The sequence below is a fragment of the Pantherophis guttatus genome, chromosome 2, assembly GCF_059756535.1.
Source record: "Pantherophis guttatus breed Tessera chromosome 2, ASM5975653v1, whole genome shotgun sequence".
Lineage (NCBI taxonomy): Eukaryota > Metazoa > Chordata > Lepidosauria > Squamata > Colubridae > Pantherophis > Pantherophis guttatus.
This window is the reverse complement of record NC_142064.1, coordinates 290,849,741-290,870,304: the sequence shown is the minus strand read 5'-3', so window position 1 is coordinate 290,870,304 and position 20,564 is coordinate 290,849,741. Positions and strand designations below refer to the sequence as shown.

Below are 20,564 nucleotides of genomic sequence, written 5' to 3'. Positions count from 1 at the left end.
TTTATCCTTAGGTGCGATGGCAGGTGTGAATACATTTAATCCTTGTAAACTTTCCATCTCTTTTTCCATAGCTAGTTCCCATTTTTCTCTTTCTTCATGTGGAAGTTTCAATACTTCTTCATATGTATTAGGTGTTATTTGTTCTCCATTCATATGCATTATGTAATCTTTGTATTTATTTGGTATTTGGTTTCTATTGTTTCTAATAGTTCTTTCAGGCTTGCTATGGTTATCATGCAAATATCTAGCTTCCTTTTTTGTTAATGTGTCTGTCTTTATTTTATGCTGACTATTAGTCCAAGTTTTGGTTTTGTTCTTACTTTTGTTAATATTTTGATTTTCTGTTGTTCCTTCCTCGCAAGATATCGTATCTTTACATTTATTAGGAAATATTTCATTAAGGTGCAATTTTGACCAATTGGCCTGTTCATGGAACACAGCTGTTCTGGATACTATAAATTTGTTATTACTATCAATAAATCTGTACCCTTTGGTTCCAGTTTCGTATCCCATGAATCTTAATCTCCTGGATACGTTTTCTCCCTTTCTCCTCAATTGTTTAGGTATGTGTACGTCTGCAGTGACTCCAAATATGTGCATGTGTGATAATTTGGGTTTTCTATTGTACATCACCTCATATGGTGTCTTATTCACAATACTGGACCAGGTTCTATTTTGAGTGTAATTCGAATAATGTAATGCCTCTGACCAAAATTGTTTGCCTAAACCAGCATCCTCTAATGTGCACCTAATCATGGTTTGTAGTGTGGAATTTTTCCTCTCTGCAACTCCATTTTGAAATGCAGAAAAAGGATTGGACGTGAAATGTAACATTCCTCTATCCTTTAACCATTGGGAGAATTCTTTAGACATGAACTCACATCCCCTATCTGTCATAATTTGCTTTATTCTGATATTATGTTGTGTTTCTATACGTTTGTAGAATTCCTTAAATTTCTGAAATGTTTCATCCTTGTGCTTTAATGTGTAAACAAAACCATATCGGCTGTAGTCATCCACTATTGTTAGGAAGTAACGTTTTCTATAGGTAATTGAGGGACTTAATGGACCAACTAAGTCCATATGTACCAAATCAAAAATATTGTTAGTTGATCTGTTAGATTTTTTTGGTCTGGGACTGGTTTTTAGTTTGGTGGACTTACATACTGAGCATTCCAAATAATTTTCACAATTTTTTATTTTGACACCTTCTGCGTGTTCAGTCATTTTTTGTACTACAGGAAAGCTTGCATGTCCTAACTTCCTGTGTAAGATGTGAGCACACTCATCATGAATTGGTTTACCTATTTTTGGTTTCTTTTCCTTGTATGTGTTTTTGTGATCATGAGTTATTCTACACTCATCATTGTCACTGTTACTGACATTTTCATCATCTGCTTCAATACAATCTTCCATATTTGAATCAATGTTATGTAAACATCTTTCTTTAGTTATCAGATAGGGTAGACCTCCTTTTATCATTACAGTACCTACATTTGTTTTGTTCTTTTCTATAGTTGCTTTCCCCTTTGAGAAAACTATATTGATATCAGATTCTCTGCTTAATTTTATGGCACTTAGTATGTTGTGAGGTATTTCTGGGATTAATAATACCCCCTCTATTTTCCCTAGACCAGGCAAGGTCACATTTCCTTTGCCTAGTACTTGAACCTTTTCTTGATTAGCTACCTTTATCACAAACTTATCTTCTATAAATGAAGATAATATACTTTTGTTGTTGGTGGTGTGATTTGTTGCACCAGAATCAATAAGCCAATTGTTATTCTCATCCTGCTGTGTTCTGGTGCTGTCTTGTTTATTTAGCCCATTCAGTGACCCAGATTTCCTCTCTTTTGAATTTTCTCTACCCCCTCTACCTTCTTTGTAATTTGGTGGGCTTCTATATTTGTGTCTATCTGTGGAAGATTGTCTGTAATTATATTTGCTCCTATATTCTGGTCTATGTCTCTCTCTTGAGACTTTGGGGCAGTCTCTTCTACTATGTTCCCTGGATCCACAATTGTAGCATCTAAAGGCCTCATTATGTTTATCTTGAAAGACTACTTTCCTAAAAGGTTTGTGGTCTGTTTGGTTACTGGATCGATTTTTTCTTGAATTGTCTTCTGCTATCAATTTGTTAGATAGACTTTCTATGGATAAATATCCCAAATTAATGGTATCTAAGTGTGACATAAAGCTATCCCATGATGGATCAAGTGAATTGATAATAACACTTTTCATTGTTTGATCTGAAATCACTTCCCCCCTCAATTGTAGCTCAGCTCTTATTTTGTTTAGATTTATCAAATGCTCACTTATAGAAACCCCTGGTATTACTCTAGAGGAAAAGAAATCCTTAGACATTCTTGTGGTTGTAGCTACGCTATCGCTGTGAAATAGATTAAACATGCATTGAATTATTTCTGATACAGTTAGGTTTGGTTTGATGCTATGATACATTGCAGGAGACACGCTAGATATTATTATGAAAAATGCTCTATGATGTAAACAATCTATTTTTAAAGTCCAAGGTCTTCTTGGAGGGCTAGTTATAAAGAATAGTAAATTTTCTTTCATGAAAATAACCTGAAGCTGTTGATACCACTCTTGTAAATTAATGCCATCAATTCTAAGTTTTGGGAAGTCACTGGGTAAGTTACCTACATTATTCTGTCCATTACTTACAACCTGGGGCAGTCCGTGATCTCTCAAGTGCAGGAAATTACAGAACGGCATTGGGATGCTTGCAATGAGTCTGCGCGGTTCTCTGGCCAGTTCAAGTCCTTCTGGGTCGTCTACGTAGTTTCGCACATGCGCGTTGTTCATTTCTTCTTTGGTGGCGTCGTGGAAGGTTCTCTCCCTTTCAGCTCTCTCGATCCGCTCCTCCTCAGATGAGTCGGTCTCTGGCTCGGTTTTTGGGGTTCTGGTGGTGGTGATGGTTCTTTTCTTCTTTTTGTGTGCGTTGGTATTCGATTTTGTCTGTGGTGTAGGGCGAAATCGGCATGGCTCTCTGGGCTCGGGCGTCGTCGCTTTCGAAGTCAGGATGGGAGCGTGCAGGTCTTGAGTCGCCGGTTTGATTTCTTGCTTCTTCGTAGATGTCTTGGTAATTTTCAGTCTTGGCCCAAAAGCAGCAAAAAGCGTTTTCATTGCTGATTTTACTTGAGATTTTGTTAAATCGTCTTCACTTTCTGATTTTGGATCATCTGAAGAGTTTGAGACTTCTTTCTCACTTTCTTCGTCTGATAGTGTTTTTCGCGCCAGAAATTTTGAACTGAGCGTTTTGATTGGCTCTGCTCCATTCTCTTTTGAAGTTCGTTGAAACCAAGATGGCTGCCATTCAAAATTTCGCGCGGGATCACATCTTTTCTTTTTAACAACTATTTTCTCAGTAGTCATCTCACTTACGATTTTTTGATCTTTGGGTTTTTCTTTAATGACGTTTTTCTCTCTCGCTGCTCCGCTGTTCTTCAGCATCTCCTGGAGGTCCGCGATGAGACTTTCATCATTCTTTTGGCTTTTTAGTATCTTTAATATCTCTGACCTGAGTTCGTTATTTTCTATTTCGATTTCTTTCTGGTCATTATTTTCACTCATTAGTTCTTCTTCTTCAGTGGTGTATTCTTCGGATTCTCTCGAAATCGCATTGGTGGATTCGTTGATCATCTCTTGATCAGTTTCTATTTCTTTGCTGTAGGCCCTGGTGTTGGGCCTATCTTTCTTGGACATTTTTAATTACTTATTGAGTCAATTAACCATCCTCTGCTACCAGCTTGTTGCAATATTTTCAGGATCAGACTCAATAAAGATAATAGGAGTTAGAGCTTTAAATATATTTCTTTTTAATTATGATAGGCATTCTATATTCACTGAATATTCAAGGTAGAAGCAACGATAATGGTGAGGGTGGCTCCTTATATATACAAGGGGTGGAGCTAGGAATGGGAGTGGTAAGTTATGAATACATTAAAGTCCAAAGAATAAGTTAACCTCTGATGTTCCATATATACATTATTTACACATTGGAGAATAAGGCATTTACATCTGACAAGAATGATGATGATGGTATATGTTTTATATAGTTTGTCCCCAATTCAAGCTTTATCATTTAACTCTTTGGTGCAGAGACATTGGGCTCTTCCTTACGGCTGAATTAAACTCCTATTCACTACTGCTTGAACTAACATGAAAGTATCCCAACTTTAAAATGTATTAGTCCAGTGCCAATCTATTCCACTATAGAAATGAAGCTGATGACCAACATTATTTTTACTAACAATTTTAGTATCAAATTAAGGAGACATTGTAGCAAAGGAAGCCATGTTAATCTACAGCGAGGTCGGCAACCGGGGGCTCTGTAGCTCTTTGACCCCTCTGCTGCAGCTCCCTGCTGAACTGGCAAACGTCTGCAGTTCGGGGAACCGGCTGATCCCACCACTGGGTGGCCCTGCCCCTCTCCACTCCCAGTCCCTCCTCGCCTGGCTTGAGAAGGTGAGGCATTGGTGCTAGGCATTGTTGGTGCAGTTGCTTCTTCTGGCCCTTGTTGGTGCGGTCGCTCAGGTAAAGTAGCTCAGGGCAGTGAGAAAAGTGCGCTGGCCCTGCCAAAGCTCGCACACTCACCCCAGGGGTCAGGCTTGGAGAAAGCCAGAGCACCCTCACTAAAGATGCTCACCTGTCAGTCGGTCAACTCACCCACCCTGCATACTTGCTGTACTTAGGCCAAGCCCGGCTGCTCACTTGAGGAGGGTCTCCCCACTTGTGCGCGCCCTACCGACCCCGCCACAGCTGGCCAGGGGGTGACATGAGGAGGAGGAGGAGGGTTGTCATTGGGGAAGCCTCCACTGCAGCTTGCGTTCACTTCACAGCCAGCCTGAAAAGTTGCCAAGAAGAAAGAAAAGGAGTAGCAAAGAGCCCCAAAGGAGAGCTTGCCGGGTCGGCCCAGCCTCGGCTTTCCGAGAGGCAGAGAAGACACACACACACAGAGAGAGAGAGAGAGAGAGAGAGAGAGAGAGAAACAGAGACCGAGGCAGAGGAGAGAGACCGAGAGAAAGAAAAAGAGAGGGAGAGTGGGAGAAAGAGAGGGAGGGAGAGAGTGTCAGGGTTCCGAGAAATGACCCCATTTCAAAACAGAACTCTGAGGCAGATTCTGAAAGAACAGTTTTTAATTTAGAGACATCATCTTGGCAGCAACTGGTGAAAAGCCAACTCTGTGTCAGTTTTGGAAGACAATTTTCTTTTTGCTTCTAAACTGCCACATATTTTAGCTGGGGAAGTTGGGAGGGGGTTGTTGTTGGAGCGGTAGAAAGTTAGTCATAACAACATTCCCTACTCAAGGACTTCTGCTGTGTCTGATGCAGGCTGCATGAAGATTGTATCCGGTGGAGTGTGTAGAGTTGATTGGACAATGTGATGAACTTGTGGGTGTGGGGCAGGGCTGTGAACTGTCAGCTGGGTGTGGAAAACCAGGAAGCTTTCAGATTTGGGTTTTCCCAGATGTGCCAACATGACATCTCTAATAAATTGGAACTTTGAGGAACCTCAGGCCTCGGAGCTTTATTTTGTGTGGGGTGTTCCTTGGAACCCTGACACTCTGAGCTTCCTCAGGCTTTCCACCTAGATAAAAGTGAAAGTTTCACTTTCTCACAACAATAAATCACATTATAAATCACCAGGCACTGGCTGGTTACCTGGCAACTCCTTCCTCCACCTCCAGCCAGCTGGCAGTTGGAATGTCCTTGTCCTAGGAATGAACTACTAGTAGTTTGTTTTAGTTACAACACCCCACTCCTCAGCTCCAAGCTTCGTGAGGCCTGAAATAAAATGAAAGAACCCCTAATAGAACTACAGAAAAGGAAAAAGAAAACTCCCATAGTTTTCCAGAAGTTTCAGAGTTGACAGAGAGAGAGACAGACAGAGAAAGAGGGAAAGAGGAGAAAGAGAAAAGAGAGAGAGACAGACAGAGAGGGAGGGAGAGAGAGATAAAGAGGGAGGGAGGGAGGGAGGGAGAGAGAGAGAGAGAGAGAGAAAAGAGAAAAGTTAGGCCTGGCCTAACTCCCCTCTTTTAAATTCTTAAATTTTAAATATTTTAATTCGTGATTTTATAAATTGGGTGTTTTAATCTGTGTTTCGGCCGAAATATTTAATAATTTTAAGGGATTTTTAATATTTGTATTGTCTGTATTTTATCTTGGCTGTTCACCGCCCTGAGTCCTTCGGGAGTAGGGCGGTATAGAAATTTGATTAATAAATAAATAAATAAATAAATAAATAAATAAATAAATAAAAGATGAAGAACAAATACAAGGCTGGGTCTGGCAAGAGGTGACTGGGAAGGGAGGGGTGAGGTGGGGCCAGGCGGGGCAAATAAAAACAACTGGTTCTCTGCCCTAATGACCAGCTGGGTAGGCGTGGCTGGGGGTGTGTCAAATGACTGGGTGGGACTGAGTGACGTTGAGATGGCCACGCCCACCTAGTCACACCGGTTGTTAAATATTTGGCTCCCGGTGTTTTCGTTTCTGTAGGAAACGGGTACAAATGGCTCTTTTGAGTGTTTAAAATTGCAGATCCCTGGGCTCTGTCAACAACAACTGATGATGAAGAAAGTAATGAGATGGGTTTTATCGGGAAAAGTGGGAAATAATATCAGAGGATACCTTTAGGCTTTGTTATTAGCTGGAATGAGACAAAGATCAGATACAAGGACACTGCATAAAAACAGCAGTTAAAGATAGTCCTTGACTTATAACCACAATTGAGCCCAACATTTCTGTTGTTAGGTGAGACATTTGTTAAGTGAATGTTGCTCCATTTTACGACCTTTCTCACCACAGTTGTTAAGTGAATCACTGCAGTTAAGTTTGTACCACGGTTGTTAAGTGAATCTGGCTTCCCCATGGATTTTGCTTGTGGAAAGGTTGCAAAAGGCAATCACATGACCTTGGGACACAGCAACGGTCATAAATCCGAACCATTTGCCAAGTGTCTGAATTTTGATCACATGATCATGGGATGCTACAAAGGTCATAAATGTAAATAATTGTCATAAGTCACTTTTCTCAGTGACTCTGTTGTAACTTTGAAGTCACTAAATCAATTGTTGTAAGTCGAGGACTTATCTGTACTATCCTCCATTCTGTGCCAGCTCCATCCTCATGCTTTGCAATTGTCTTTTTGGTGACAGAGAAATCATTCTTCAAACTTTTCACTTTTGTCTTTTCTTTTTCTTTAAAAAAAGTGACCCCCAAACCCTGCGAGTGGGGGTCACTCCGGGATCGAAGGCACCAGGTTAGAAGGGAGGTGGATTCCCAACAGTACAATGAGAGATTATGCAAATCCTGCAGGAATGATGTAAGCGGGATCAAGTTGATCTCTGAATTCACTTCTAACTCGTCTGGAGAGTCAGAGTGACATCACAGAGGCTCCTAGTCCTTGAAGACCTGGAGAGGGATTAGCTGAAGGAAGGGGCTGCTTCTGCCCATCCTCCTCCTCCTCTATAATTCCTATGTAGACATGAAGGGGGGGGAGAGGCAGAGAAAAAAAAGGCTGGCTAGGCAAGGTGAAAGAAAACAGCTGCAGCAGCTGTTAGATGGGGGATGAAGTAATTCTCCTGGCTCTTTCTTTGCCCTCTCCCTTCTTCTTGCCTCTCCTTTTGTTTCCAAATCCTTGTTTTGGACTTTTGGAGAGGGATTTTTCCACCATGCCTGAAAACCAGGCGTCTTCTCATCCGAAGAAGCGCAAGGAGAAAAACCAGAAAGTCCAGCTGCCTCTTGAAAAAGCACCTTTGGGACATAGAGGTGATACTGTTCTCCAAACCAAAATGCATCCTGCATTCAGGTGAACCGAGATCCTGTCCAGCTCAGGAAAAAAAAATGCTCCCGATTGAAGGATACTTAGCCTTTTCTCAGAAGTTCCTTTGTGCACAAGTGCGGAGAGCCTGCGTTTCCATCATCTGTAACACCTTGAGAAATACAGATATTGGTCCCATTTTATAGATAGGAAAGTGAAGCTGGGAGAGAGACCATCGTGTGTGAAGTTTAAAACTAAATCAATTCTTCTTCCTTGAGGATATAGTATCTATTTCAATATGTCCGAAACAACCCCCCACTCCCACTTTCTCCCCTTCTCTCTCTGCGGCCAACTCTCTCCTCTAACTCAAGGGATACTCTGCCCGGAGACCGATGACGCGGCAGAAGGGAGAACTCCCAATGGCCCTTTTGCTCCTCCTGGCCTCTCCCAATCCCGAAGCTTGCGGAGACCGCTTCCTCCCCCCCCATCCAGACCCCGCCCCTGATTCCTCCTCTGGGGCTGCAGCATCGGCTTCTAGATTGGAGCCTTTTCCTCGGACTTTGGACCAATGGGAGTTCTCGCTGCTCCAGCGTCATCGGTCTCCGGGCAGAGTCCTCTGTGATGTCAACTGAAGGAGGAGGGAGAGAAGCGGGGAAAATGGGGGGTAGATTCCCGCCTTCAACCCCCCCAAAAGGCTCCGCTTCCTCCTCTAGTCTCTGGAGGCGAATCTCCCCCTCGATCCCTCCATGGAAATGTTTTTTTTCCCTCCTCCTCCCAGTTGAGCTTCATCTCCCTTTTCCACCCTCTTCCTCCCTGAGTTCCTCTCCAGTCAGAGAGGAGGCGCCATTTCCCCCCCTTCGCTTCCCAATGAAGGAGCCTCGTTCTGAGGTAAAATTTCTGGCCTCTCCGGAGATTTCCAGCTTTTCCTCCATTGTGGAGCCTTTTTCTCTCCCTCCTCGGTCCCTTTCCAATCCTTTTCCCTCATGGAGGCCTCCCTGCCCGTCTCCGACCTTTCTCAGACCGGAGTCCCCCAGAGAGCCCCCCGGTCCTCGTCTTCTGACCGCCCGCCCGTTCCTGACAGGATTTTGGCCCCTTTTGAGGCCTCCGATCTCTGCCCAGCCTTCAAGGCGGCTGTTCTTCAGGGAGGCGAGTTCGAATCCTCCAGAGAGGTTTTTCTCCATCTCCACAGACGGTTCTTGGACAGGAAAGGAGAGGAAGACGGAGAAAGAGTCGCCTCTGGAGACGCCGTGGCCTTTCCTCCTACTCCCAAGCCCATCACCCCCGCCCTCTCCCTTCCCCTCAGACGCTCTCCTCTTTCCCGCCCTTTCTATGATCCTGGCACTTCGCGCCAAATCCATTAGGGGGCGCCCTCCGCCAAGGAAAGGGAATTCCAGACGCTTCCCCATTGGCCCATGGAGCCTTGCCTCTCTAGGACTTTGCATTCGCTTGGGGCTCCGGGCATGTTGGGGGAAGGTCGCTCAGCGGCTAAATTCCACTTTCTTTTTCTTCCCATCTCAGATACCGAAACTGGAAGCCATTTGTGGTCTTTGCAAGGCAAACTTTCCTCTTGGGGGAAGAAGAAAAAGAGCGGAATCCCTTGCAGGGATCAGTCCTGCAGCACCAGAAATGGTCCCGTGAAGGAAAAGGCATCTGGAGACCCACCAGAATCCTTGGAGCCATTTGCAGTTGCTCTGCAGGACAGAGAAAGGATGGAGACACAACCTTTTGCAAAGGAGGGAGCCGGAAAAGGCCCTTCAGCTGCTCAGCCTGGGAAGGGGGGGAAGTTCTGGACAAGAATCGGGCAGAAGATCCTGGAGGAGGAAACCATCCTCCCTTCAGAAGTTCAGCCCTGGACCTCCATCCAATACTGGGAGGCTGAGGGTCCCCGAGGACTCTGCAGCCGACTTCATGGCTTTTGCAGGCGATGGCTGAGACCAGAAAAGCACACCAAAGCACAGATGCTGGACCTGGTGGTTCTGGAGCAGCTCCTGTTCCTTCTGCCCCCAGAGATGGAGGGCTGGGTGCGGGAGTGTGGAGCAGAGACCAGCTCCCAGGCGGTGGCCCTGGCGGAAGGCCTCCTCCTGAGCCAGGCGGAGGAGCAGAAGGAGCAGATCCAGTTGCAGGTGAGAGACTTTAGGGAGCTCAGAAGGGAATAGAGAAAGTGTTTGAATACTTCACCCCTCCTTCCCAAACTTCTCTGGCATTCATCATATGTGGCAATTCACCAATTTTGTAAGACATTGTTCCATTGTTTTCTCACTCAACCTCATGGATGGATATTGGGGGCTTTGAAGTTGTGTTTCAAATATAAGAATCCAATTTGTGTCATGTGAAGTACATTAATTCTGCTTCTTTTTTCCTCCCTCCTATTTGAAGTGCTGCACTGTGGAGATCAGAGATCCTGAGGGAAAGAAGAACCCATCAAATCCCCCTCAGGAGCTATTTTTCAGGAGGATCCCTTGGGAAGATCCAAGTCTGGACACCTCAGGAGGTAATGGAAGATCCTCCAATTTCCCATCTGTTTTACCTTCGCTCTCTCTTCTCGTCTATAGAATATCTCCTTCTATTTTGTTAATTATGCATTTTGACATTATTTATTCCTTACAGAGAAACAAAGAATGAAGCTTTCTGTGTTTTATGACGGAGATCAAACAGTGGTTGAATCTCCAAATCAAGTAAGAAAGGGAAACTACTAGAGCAATCAATGATAGAGCAATAGATCAGTTGATCCAGAAGTGCGATTACTTTACCAATGGGCACTTTATGTTCTGCAGAATCAATCAATTTAATAAAACTTACCCCAAATATTTTTTCAGTCAAACAGATTTTCAGAATTGTCCATTTTCTCACCTAAAATTAAGACTTGTATGATGCACAGTGATTTAACTTAGTGCATATCTTTGCTTTGGTAATTTGGGAACAGTGGAACAGAATAACAGAGTTGGTAGGGATCTTAGAGGTCTTCTAGTCCAACCCCCTGCTCAAACAAGAAGCCCTATAACATTTCAGAAAAAATGGCTGTCCAATTTGTTCTTAAACACCTCCAGTTTTGGAGCATCCACAACTTCTGGTGGCAAGTCAGTTCACTGATTAATTGTTCTCTGTCAGGAAATTTCTTTTTAGTTGTAGGTTAGTTCTATCCTTGATTATAGTTTCCATCCACTACTTCTTGTCCCACCTTCAGGTGCTTTGGAGAATAGGTTGGGCTCCTCTTCTTTGTGGCAGCCCCTTAGATACTGCAACACTGCTATCCTGTCATTCCTAGTCCTACTTTTTCATGAAACTAGACATACCCAATTCTAGCAACCGTTCTTTATATGTTTTAGCCTCCAGTCCACTAATAATTTTGGTTGCTTTCTCTGCATTCTTTCTAGAGTCTCAAGATCTTTTTTACATCTGGCAACCAAAATTGGATGCAATATTCCAAGTGTGGTCTTACCAAGGCATTATAAAGTGGTACTAACACTTCATGTCATCTTAATTCTATCCCTCTTAATGCAACCTATGATTCTGTTGGTTTTTTTTGGGGGGGGGGGAGGGGGCAACTGTAGCATACTGCTGACTCATGTTTAAATGATTATTCACTAGGACTCCAAGATCCCTGTTGCACTTTTTACTGTTGAGCCAGGTATCACCTATTCTATGCCAATGCATGTTGTTTTTCTTTCCTAAATGTAGCACCTTACATTTCTCACAGTTTATTTCATTTTGTTAGCTAGGGTCCTGTTGATCCTTCTATATCTGGATCTTATCTTCTGGAGTGTTTTTATTCCTGTCAATTTGGTCTTGTCTGCAAATTTGATGAATTCCCCTTCTTCTATCCTCTTGTCTACATCATTGATGAAGATGAACAGATTTTGCAAATCCTCCTGTTCTCTTCTTTTTTCCGTGTTCAGGAGAGTGTTGTGTCCTTCGAGGAGGTGGCTGTGTCTTTCTCTGAGGAGGAATGGTCTCTGCTGGATCCTGACCAGAAAGCGCTGCATTCAGAAGTCATGCTTCAAAACCATAGGAACTTGGTCTTTCTCGGTAAGAGTTGTCTAGTCCCGAATCAGAGAGATTGTCATTTGTCCTCTAAAACCTCCCCAAATTGTGTGAGAACAGAACTTTCAAGCTCAGGCCATGGAAGAGCATCCTCCCAATCTAATTCAAGAACAAAGGCCTCATGCAACGTCACTCAGAGCATCCTATGGTATAAGTAATGGCCAAGTGACGACAGTTCACTTAGCGACCATTCGAAGTTATGATTTACCGCCTGAATACTTTAGAGTTGCCCCAGTCCCGAAATTACAAATGTTGCAGCACTATGGCCGTCCATGCTTACACATGACAGCAGAGGCACTGTAACATTCACCCTACCTATTCCCCCACCCCACCCTACTGAGACTTACCCTGTGACGATGTAGCGAGCCATTGGTTCCTTTGCCTGCTTTGGTGCATTTGCAGAAAACATAGGGCTAAAGTAGTGAGAGATCATGTGAAATCAGTAGTGCAAAATCTCATGCTACTGATATCTCGCACTATAGTACTTTAGGCCTCTGTTATCTGCTAACCAAGGCCTGTACCAGATCTGGCCAAAGAGCTGTTGCAAGCCGGTGAGACTTTGGGGTTTTGAAATAGCCTTTCTTGAAGTCTTCCAACCTTTCCAGTCTCGGCACGAAGAGCGTTTACAAGTCAACGGGAGGCTTCAAACGAAGGATATTTATTGCCCCAAAGTTTTATCACTGGGGTCGAGGAACAGGCCAAGCGGGGGTCTGGCCCGCCAGACACGCTACAGAGAAGCTGCTATAAGGTATACCGGGGAAGGAGCTTTTTTCAAAATTGTTTCAGTTCTCATAGGTCTCTGCTGAGATTAACCCACCCCAAAAAAACTTAAGTTTTCTCCTAATTTCTTCTTGGATGTTTCCCCTGATTGCATATATATAGATAATTGTAAAGAAAGAGATATTTTCTAGATATTTTCAAAGCTTTCATGACTCATGGATATAGAAATCTTTATGTCTATATCACATCCCTGTAAGCATGCAAACATACAACCTAATGGAATTTTGGAAAAATTCAGAAGAAAATTCGTTGATTTTCTACACTGTGATCTTTTTCTCTAACCTTGTTACCATTTTCATTTCTCTTTTCCTTTGAAGGTAATGATGGGCAGGAGAATCAAGTTTCCTGTGAACTGCTCCAAGTGATCAATGCTAAAGATAGAACGGAGAAGTTTGGAATTCGAATGGAATTAGAAAGCCATGAGAGAAACCACTCAAAGAATTGGAATCAGGAAAGCTCATCTTCCACTGATGCTCCGATGCAAGACTCTCTTGCCCAAGAAGAGAAAATAAGGGAAAAATATGTTGGGAAAAGTGTGAAGCTAATCAAAGCTAAAGTACAAGTAAATGAACACTATTTAACCCAAAACAAAGGAGAAGAAGCTATAAGAAAACACAACGAACAAAATTACAATGGGACATTGATTCTTTCTCTTGGAAATAACTTCCTTACATCTGACAAAGCGATTGACACAAAAGAGAAGCCTTATAAATATTTTGAATCTGAAAAATATTTTAGAATAAGCAGGCAACTTACTTCCCATGAAAAAATTCACACTGGGGAGAAACAGTGGTCAGAAGCACCTGTAGCCCATGCAGCCCAGTCCCTCCAAGCAGCAGGAGAGAAACCATATGAATGCATGGAGTGTGGGAAAACCTTTACTCGTAGCAGTGAACTTACTATCCACAAAAAGAGACAGATGGGAGAGAAGCCATATAAAAGCATGGAGTGTGGGAAAACCTTTACTTGTAGCTCTGAACTTACTATCCACAAAAAGAGACACGTGGGAAAGAAACCATATAAATGCATGCAGTGCGGGAAAACCTTTACTCGTAGCAATGAATTTACGATCCACGAAGAGATCCACACAGCAGAGAAGCTGTATAAATGCATGGAATGTGGAAAGACTTTTGCTCAAAGAGGTAATCTTATTTCTCATAAGATGATCCACACAGGGGAGAAGCCGTATAAATGCATGGAGTGTGGAAAGACCTTTGCTCAAAAAGGTAATCTTATTTCCCATCAGATGATCCACACAGGGGAGAAGCCATATAAGTGCCTGGAGTGTGGAAAGACCTTTGCTCAAAAAGGTAATCTTATTTCCCATCAGATGATCCACACAGGGGAGAAGCCATATAAATGCCTGGAGTGTGGAAAGACCTTTGCTCAAAGAGGTAATCTTATTTCTCATAAGATGATCCACACAGAGGAGAAACCGTATAAATGCATGGAGTGTGGAAAGACCTTTGCTCAAAGAGGTAATCTAATTTCCCATCAGATGATCCACACAGAGGAGAAGCCATTTAAATGCATGGAGTGTGGAAAGACCTTTGCTCTGAGCAGTAGACTTACTATCCACAAAAAGATCCACACAGTGGAGAAGCCATACAAATGCATGGAGTGTGGAAAGACCTTTGCTCAAAGAGTTCATCTTATTTCCCATGAGATGATCCACACAGGGAAGAAGCCATTTAAATGCATGGAGTGTGGAAAGACCTTTGCTCTGAGCAGTAGACTTACTATCCACAAAAAGATCCACACAGTGGAGAAGCCATACAAATGCATGGAGTGTGGAAAGACCTTTGCTCAAAGAGTTCATCTTATTTCCCATGAGATGATCCACACAGGGAAGAAGCCATTTAAATGCATGGAGTGTGGAAAGACCTTTGCTCTGAGCAGTAGACTTACTAACCACAAAAAGATCCACACAGGGAAGAAGCCATTTAAATGCATGGAGTGTGGAAAGACCTTTGCTCTGAGCAGTAGACTTACTAACCACAAAAAGATCCACACAGGGGAGAAGCCATTTAAATGCATGGAGTGTGGAAAGACCTTTACTTGTAGCTCTGAACTTACTATCCACAAAAAGAGATACATGGGAGAGAGGCCATATAAACGCATGCAGTTTGACAAAACCTTTACTCGTAGCTCTGAACGTACTATCCACAAAAAGAGACACACAGGAAAAGCCATTTAAGTGCATGGAGTGTGGAAAGACGTTTGCTCCACATTGTAATCTTATTTCCCATCAGATGATCCACACAGGGGAGAAGCCATATAAATGCCTGGAGTGTGGAAAGACCTTTGCTCAAAGAGGTAATCTTATTTCTCATAAGATGATCCACACAGAGGAGAAACCGTATAAATGCATGGAGTGTGGAAAGACCTTTGCTCAAAGAGGTAATCTAATTTCCCATCAGATGATCCACACAGAGGAGAAGCCATTTAAATGCATGGAGTGTGGAAAGACCTTTGCTCTGAGCAGTAGACTTACTATCCACAAAAAGATCCACACAGTGGAGAAGCCATACAAATGCATGGAGTGTGGAAAGACCTTTGCTCAAAGAGTTCATCTTATTTCCCATGAGATGATCCACACAGGGAAGAAGCCATTTAAATGCATGGAGTGTGGAAAGACCTTTGCTCTGAGCAGTAGACTTACTAACCACAAAAAGATCCACACAGGGAAGAAGCCATTTAAATGCATGGAGTGTGGAAAGACCTTTGCTCTGAGCAGTAGACTTACTAACCACAAAAAGATCCACACAGGGGAGAAGCCATTTAAATGCATGGAGTGTGGAAAGACCTTTACTTGTAGCTCTGAACTTACTATCTACAAAAAGAGATACATGGGAGAGAGGCCATATAAACGCATGCAGTTTGACAAAACCTTTACTCGTAGCTCCGAACGTACTATCCACAAAAAGAGACACACAGGAAAAGCCATTTAACTGCATGGAGTGTGGAAAGACGTTTGCTCCACATTGTAATCGTATTTCCCATCAGATGATCCACACAGGAGAGAAGCCATATAAATGCATGGAATGTGGAAAGACTTTTGCTCAAAGAAGTCATCTTATTTCCCATCAGATGATCCACACAGGAAAGTTTTACACCTGGGCGGGAAAAACTAGACGAAACCTGGCTCAAAAATGGTATGTCAACCCTGAAGCTGGCCTAACTGTGGCTATTTTCTTTTTCATAGTTTTTTTGTAAGGTTTTTCCCTGCCTGGCTTCAGGGATGACACAGCCTGGAGCTAGGAGCCAGGGAGGGCGGTGTAGAGATAGTTGTGGTGTTGTAGCCAAAATAAAATTCTTTCCCCTTGGAGTTAAGTATGTTTCTGCAGGTGTTTGGGCAGAGAAGACTGGTCATGCCCAGCAACTGGATTGTGAGCTGATTGGGCCAGGTGACTGGAGACTTTGGGGGAAGTGACGAAGTTTTACTTTTAATTGGGATGAAAACCAGCGGGAATCCAGAGCCAGTTTTCCACCAAGTCGTGCCAATATGATATGTCCCAATAAAATGTTCTTTGAGGAATATGTCTGCCTTGGAATTCTTATTTTGGGGGGATGTATTACTTGGAACCTTGATACAGTAACTGTGAGAGGGACCTTGGGAGTCTGAATGGATGACTATTTAAACATGAATCACCTGTGTGCAGCTGCAGCCAAAAAAGCTCATACAATCCTTGGTTGTATAAACAGGCATAGAATCAAAATCATGTGAAGCATTAGTACCGTTTTATAAAGCCTTAGTAAGACCACACTTGGAATACTGCATCCAGTTTTGGTCATTACATTACAAAAAAGAATTTTAGACTTTGGAAATAGTGCAAAGAGGAGCAGCTAAGATGATTAAAGGCCTGAAGACTAAAACATATGAAGAACGGTTGTAGGATTAGTGTTTGGCTAGTCTACAGAAAAGAAGGATTAGGAGTGACATAGTAGTATTCCAGTTCTTGAGAGGCTGCTACAAAGAGGAGGGGGTCAATTTATTTTCCAAAGCACCAGAGGGCAGGACAAGAAACAATGCATGTGAACTAATCAAGGAGAGATGCAACCTGGAATTAACAAGAATCTTCCTTATAGTGAGGACAATTAACCAGTGGAACAGCTTTCCTTCAGAAGTTGTGGATACTTCATCAATGGACATTTTTAAGAAGAGACTCAATAGTCACTTGTCTGAAATGATATAGGATCTCCTGCTTGAGCAGTGGGTTGGACTAGAAGACCTCCAAGGCTGCTTCCAGCTCGATTCTGATTCTGATTCTGAATCCTCAATCCTTTCTTGTGCTTTTTTTTTGCTAAGTAGAAGGTTTTAAAGCAAACATGATCATCAGTGGAGATTAAAGTTATCATTTGCCCTCAAAGTGATGTGTGGCTGCCAATATTTAAGTCGTGGAGATTCCCCAATCATTTCAAGAAACTGCCTCTGATGAGTATATCCACTAGAGCAGAGTTGCAGTCAGGAATGCATTCATCCCGAATCCCTTAATATTGTTTCAGGTTTTCTTACTTTGCTTAATATTGTCGAAATCTGCCTCCAACAGGCTTCATATTATGTAATGCAAGTAACTGAGTAAGAAAACCATAAGGAGAATGGGGTTATAGGGGAGGAACCAGAAGCGTTGCAACGATACTGGCTGGAAAATAGCGGAGCTCTGATGAGCTTTACGAAAATCCAGCCAGACAAACTGTTGTTGGAGGGTCTTTGGACCGGAACTGTCTTGGAGGGATGGTGAAGAAAAAGAGGCGCCTTGGAAGACCAAGAGGAACAGGCAAGTTACTCAAAGGATTGGAGGTAGCTCTTAGATCTGGCGGCGGGTGGGCGGGTGGCGGCCTTTAAACGACCGACCGCTCTAAGTTGGGGCAACCGGACTAAGATTTGTGCAGGAGCGATGTTTGGAGTATTGTTACCAGAGGAGCAATTTGGCCAATTTAAAGGTAAAAAGAAATTCTTTGGAAAAAGCTTGAAAGAGGTCCCAGCGTGAAATGAGCGGTTAATTGGCACTTTGGAATGTTAATTAGAGGGGAAAGAACAAAGAGGAAGTTAAAAGACTAAAGCCCAAAAAATTAAACTTTCTACCTGGACTTAAAATTGAATTTGGAGAAATTAGAAATAATACAAGAAAAAGAAAAGTGAGAGCCTTTTTTCAACAATAAAAGGAAAACAAATTGAAGAGAAAGTATTTTCGATGTGGATTTAAAAGTGATATTGTGTTGCCTGGGGATTTGTGAACTGGAGAGAGACGAAAGCACCACAACAAACACTTTAAACATGGAAGGAGTACTTGTTTAAACAGCTGGATCCCGACCTTGAAAGAGAAAAAGAACAAAGCTTTAAACTGAAATGGTTTAGATATTTGAATTGGATACCATTTGGAAATAAAAAAGAGAGAGAGAGAGACTACATGGCCTTCAATTTTAATTACATATAAATTAAAATAAAAATTTATTTGAATTGACAATATGGAACATTGGGAATATGAGGAATTAATGGAAATGTTTAAGGAGCGTGAAGCGTTTAAAAAAGCAGAAATCTGATTAGACTACAAAAAAAGAAAAAGAATACAAATGTGAAGCAAGAACATAATGTTGAAAGGAAAATAATTGAAGATGAAAAAATAGATTATTACACTGGGATTGACAGTGAAAAACAAAATGTGGATAGGGGGGAATATCACCCAAAAAAGAAAGGAAGAGGAGATGGGAAAAGACTGAGGGGGAGAATTAAAAGGGTAACAATTTTAAAAATGAGAGAAACAATTCAGGGGAAAAGATACAATAAATATAAAAAGAAAAAGAAGAGAATAAGAGAATGGGAAAAAGAGAAAAAATATTAAGAAGTGGAATTTTGGAGAGACCAAAAGAAAATGGGTAAAAGGGGAAGAATAATGGAGAGAAGGAAGGGAAATAAAGCATTTAATGGTTGATTTAAGGGAAATGTATTAATAGTAGAAATTGTATGTAAGAAGTAAACAAGAAGAAATATATTGTTTATTGTAAAATGGATCAGGTGTAATGTAAAGTGAAATTAATGGTTTAAATATGAAAATAATGGAAATTAAGATACAAAATTGAAATGCTAGTAAATGATGTATATAAGAAGTAAAAAAGAAGAAATATATTGTTTATTGTAAAATGGATTAGCAGATGCAATATGAAATGAAGATTGGTTTTGTTAGGAAATGATTACTACCTAACTTGTTGGGTTGGCAATATATAAACCATCAATGTAGCTTTAAGACTGCTGTATTGCATCATACTGTGTCCTGATTGGTTAGCTCTGTAGCCAATGTCCTTAAGAGGGAGCTAGAAACATGGTTTGTTCTCTTTGCTGTTCTTGCTCTCTGATATCTCTGTATGCTACTGTTTGCAAATCCAAAAGAACTGTTTATTGTGAATGACTATGACGACTGGTAAGAAGACTTTGTTATTGGATTATCCCTGGACTGTCGTTTTGGCTATCTCCTGCTTTATATGTGTATTTATTTATTTATTTATTTATTATTGAATTTCTATACCGCCCTACTCCCGAAGGACTCAGGGCGGTGCACAGCCATGAAATAAAACACATAGATATACAAAATTTAAAATCGAATAAAATGAATTAAATAAATTTGGCTGAATTAATACAGTCCAGGTGTATGACCTGGACTGTATTGGACTGTGCCTTACTATTTTGTGTGTTGACTGTGTTTATTCGTAACTACTCTCAATTACTTTCATGTGCACACCCTTGCTACTCAAGGGTTATTCCTTAACCCTTGTGAAAATGTGAAAATAACTGAAATTAAGGTATAGAAAGGCTAGTAAATGAGAAAAATAACTAATGGATGTTGGAATAAGAAATTAGGAACTAAGGAAAATAAGAAGTGGAAGATTAATTAAGTTAAAAGACTTCAATGTAAAAATGGAATGAGTTGAAATACATTAATAATTGAAATAATTATAAAATGTGATGGGGTCTTTGAAGAATATAGTTAATAAGTTGGGAAAAAATCAGGGTTGCCTGGATACCATTGTAGAAAATATTGAATTGAAAATGAATACAACAATGTAAAGAGAATGGAAGGAGGAGTAGAGGAAAGAAGGAGAAGAAAGGAAGGAGAGAGAGGAATAGAAGAAAGGGAAAAGGAGAGGAAGGAAGGGAGGGGAAATAAGAGGAGAGAAGGTGAGGAAGGGAGGAAGGAATAGAGGAGGGGGAAGTAGAGAAGGAGGAGAGGAGGAAAGAGGAAAGTGATAGAAGAAGGGAGGGAAGAGAAAGAGAGGAGAGGAGAATTGTTGTAAAAAAAGGGAGATGAAGTTATGGGGGCTCCATCAGTTAAGGCTTTTAAGAAGAGATGATTGAACAACCATTCCTCTGGAATGGTATAGGGTCTAGAAGACCTCCAAGGTCCTTTCCAACTCTGTTATTCTGTATTCTGAGAAGTGATCCTTGGGATCAGTGGTGAAATGTAAAATTTGTTACTACCGGTTCTGTGGGCGTGGTTTGGTGGTGGGGTAGTGTGACTGGGTGGGTGTGGCCAACTTTTTTTTTAAACTTTTAAAGGCATTTTTTTCTACAACCTTAAGAAAGATTGAGGGTTTGTGTGTGTGTCTGTGACCCAGGGATGAAATTCGACCACCTCAGGCTGTAGGGATGATTTTAATCGGTTCACCAAGCCAGTAAAAATCGCCCCAGGCCCCATCTCATCCTGGTCCTCTCCAGAGCCAGAGGAAACATCTGCTTCCCCCCCTCCCATGCACGCTCTTTTAACAAATCAAATTAAATAAATAAATAAAGGAAGTCGCCTGGCAGTTCTCTGCGGCAGCCCTTCTCCGGCAGCTGCCGGCACCGCTGATCCTCTCGCACTCCCTTCTCACTCAGCCTGCCTGGCGCGTCTGCTTCTGCTCGGTTCCTTCCGCCATTTCCTTTTGGCCTGCTGGGGACGCCCAGAGAGCTGCGGGGTCATTGCGGA

General features: G+C 42.0%; 1 protein-coding gene across 1 annotated transcript; it reads left to right on the top strand.

Annotated features, from left to right (window-relative positions):
* Positions 1 to 9,053: 9,053 nt before the first annotated feature.
* Positions 9,054 to 16,141, top strand: LOC148116133 (uncharacterized). Its single transcript, XM_087884781.1, is given in 6 exon segments — positions 9,054 to 9,905; positions 10,159 to 10,273; positions 10,390 to 10,457; positions 11,679 to 11,808; positions 12,921 to 14,784; positions 14,786 to 16,141. Coding segments are annotated over 6 exon segments (3,657 nt in total). The 5' UTR covers positions 9,054 to 9,194; the 3' UTR covers positions 15,555 to 16,141.
* Positions 16,142 to 20,564: the final 4,423 nt, after the last annotated feature.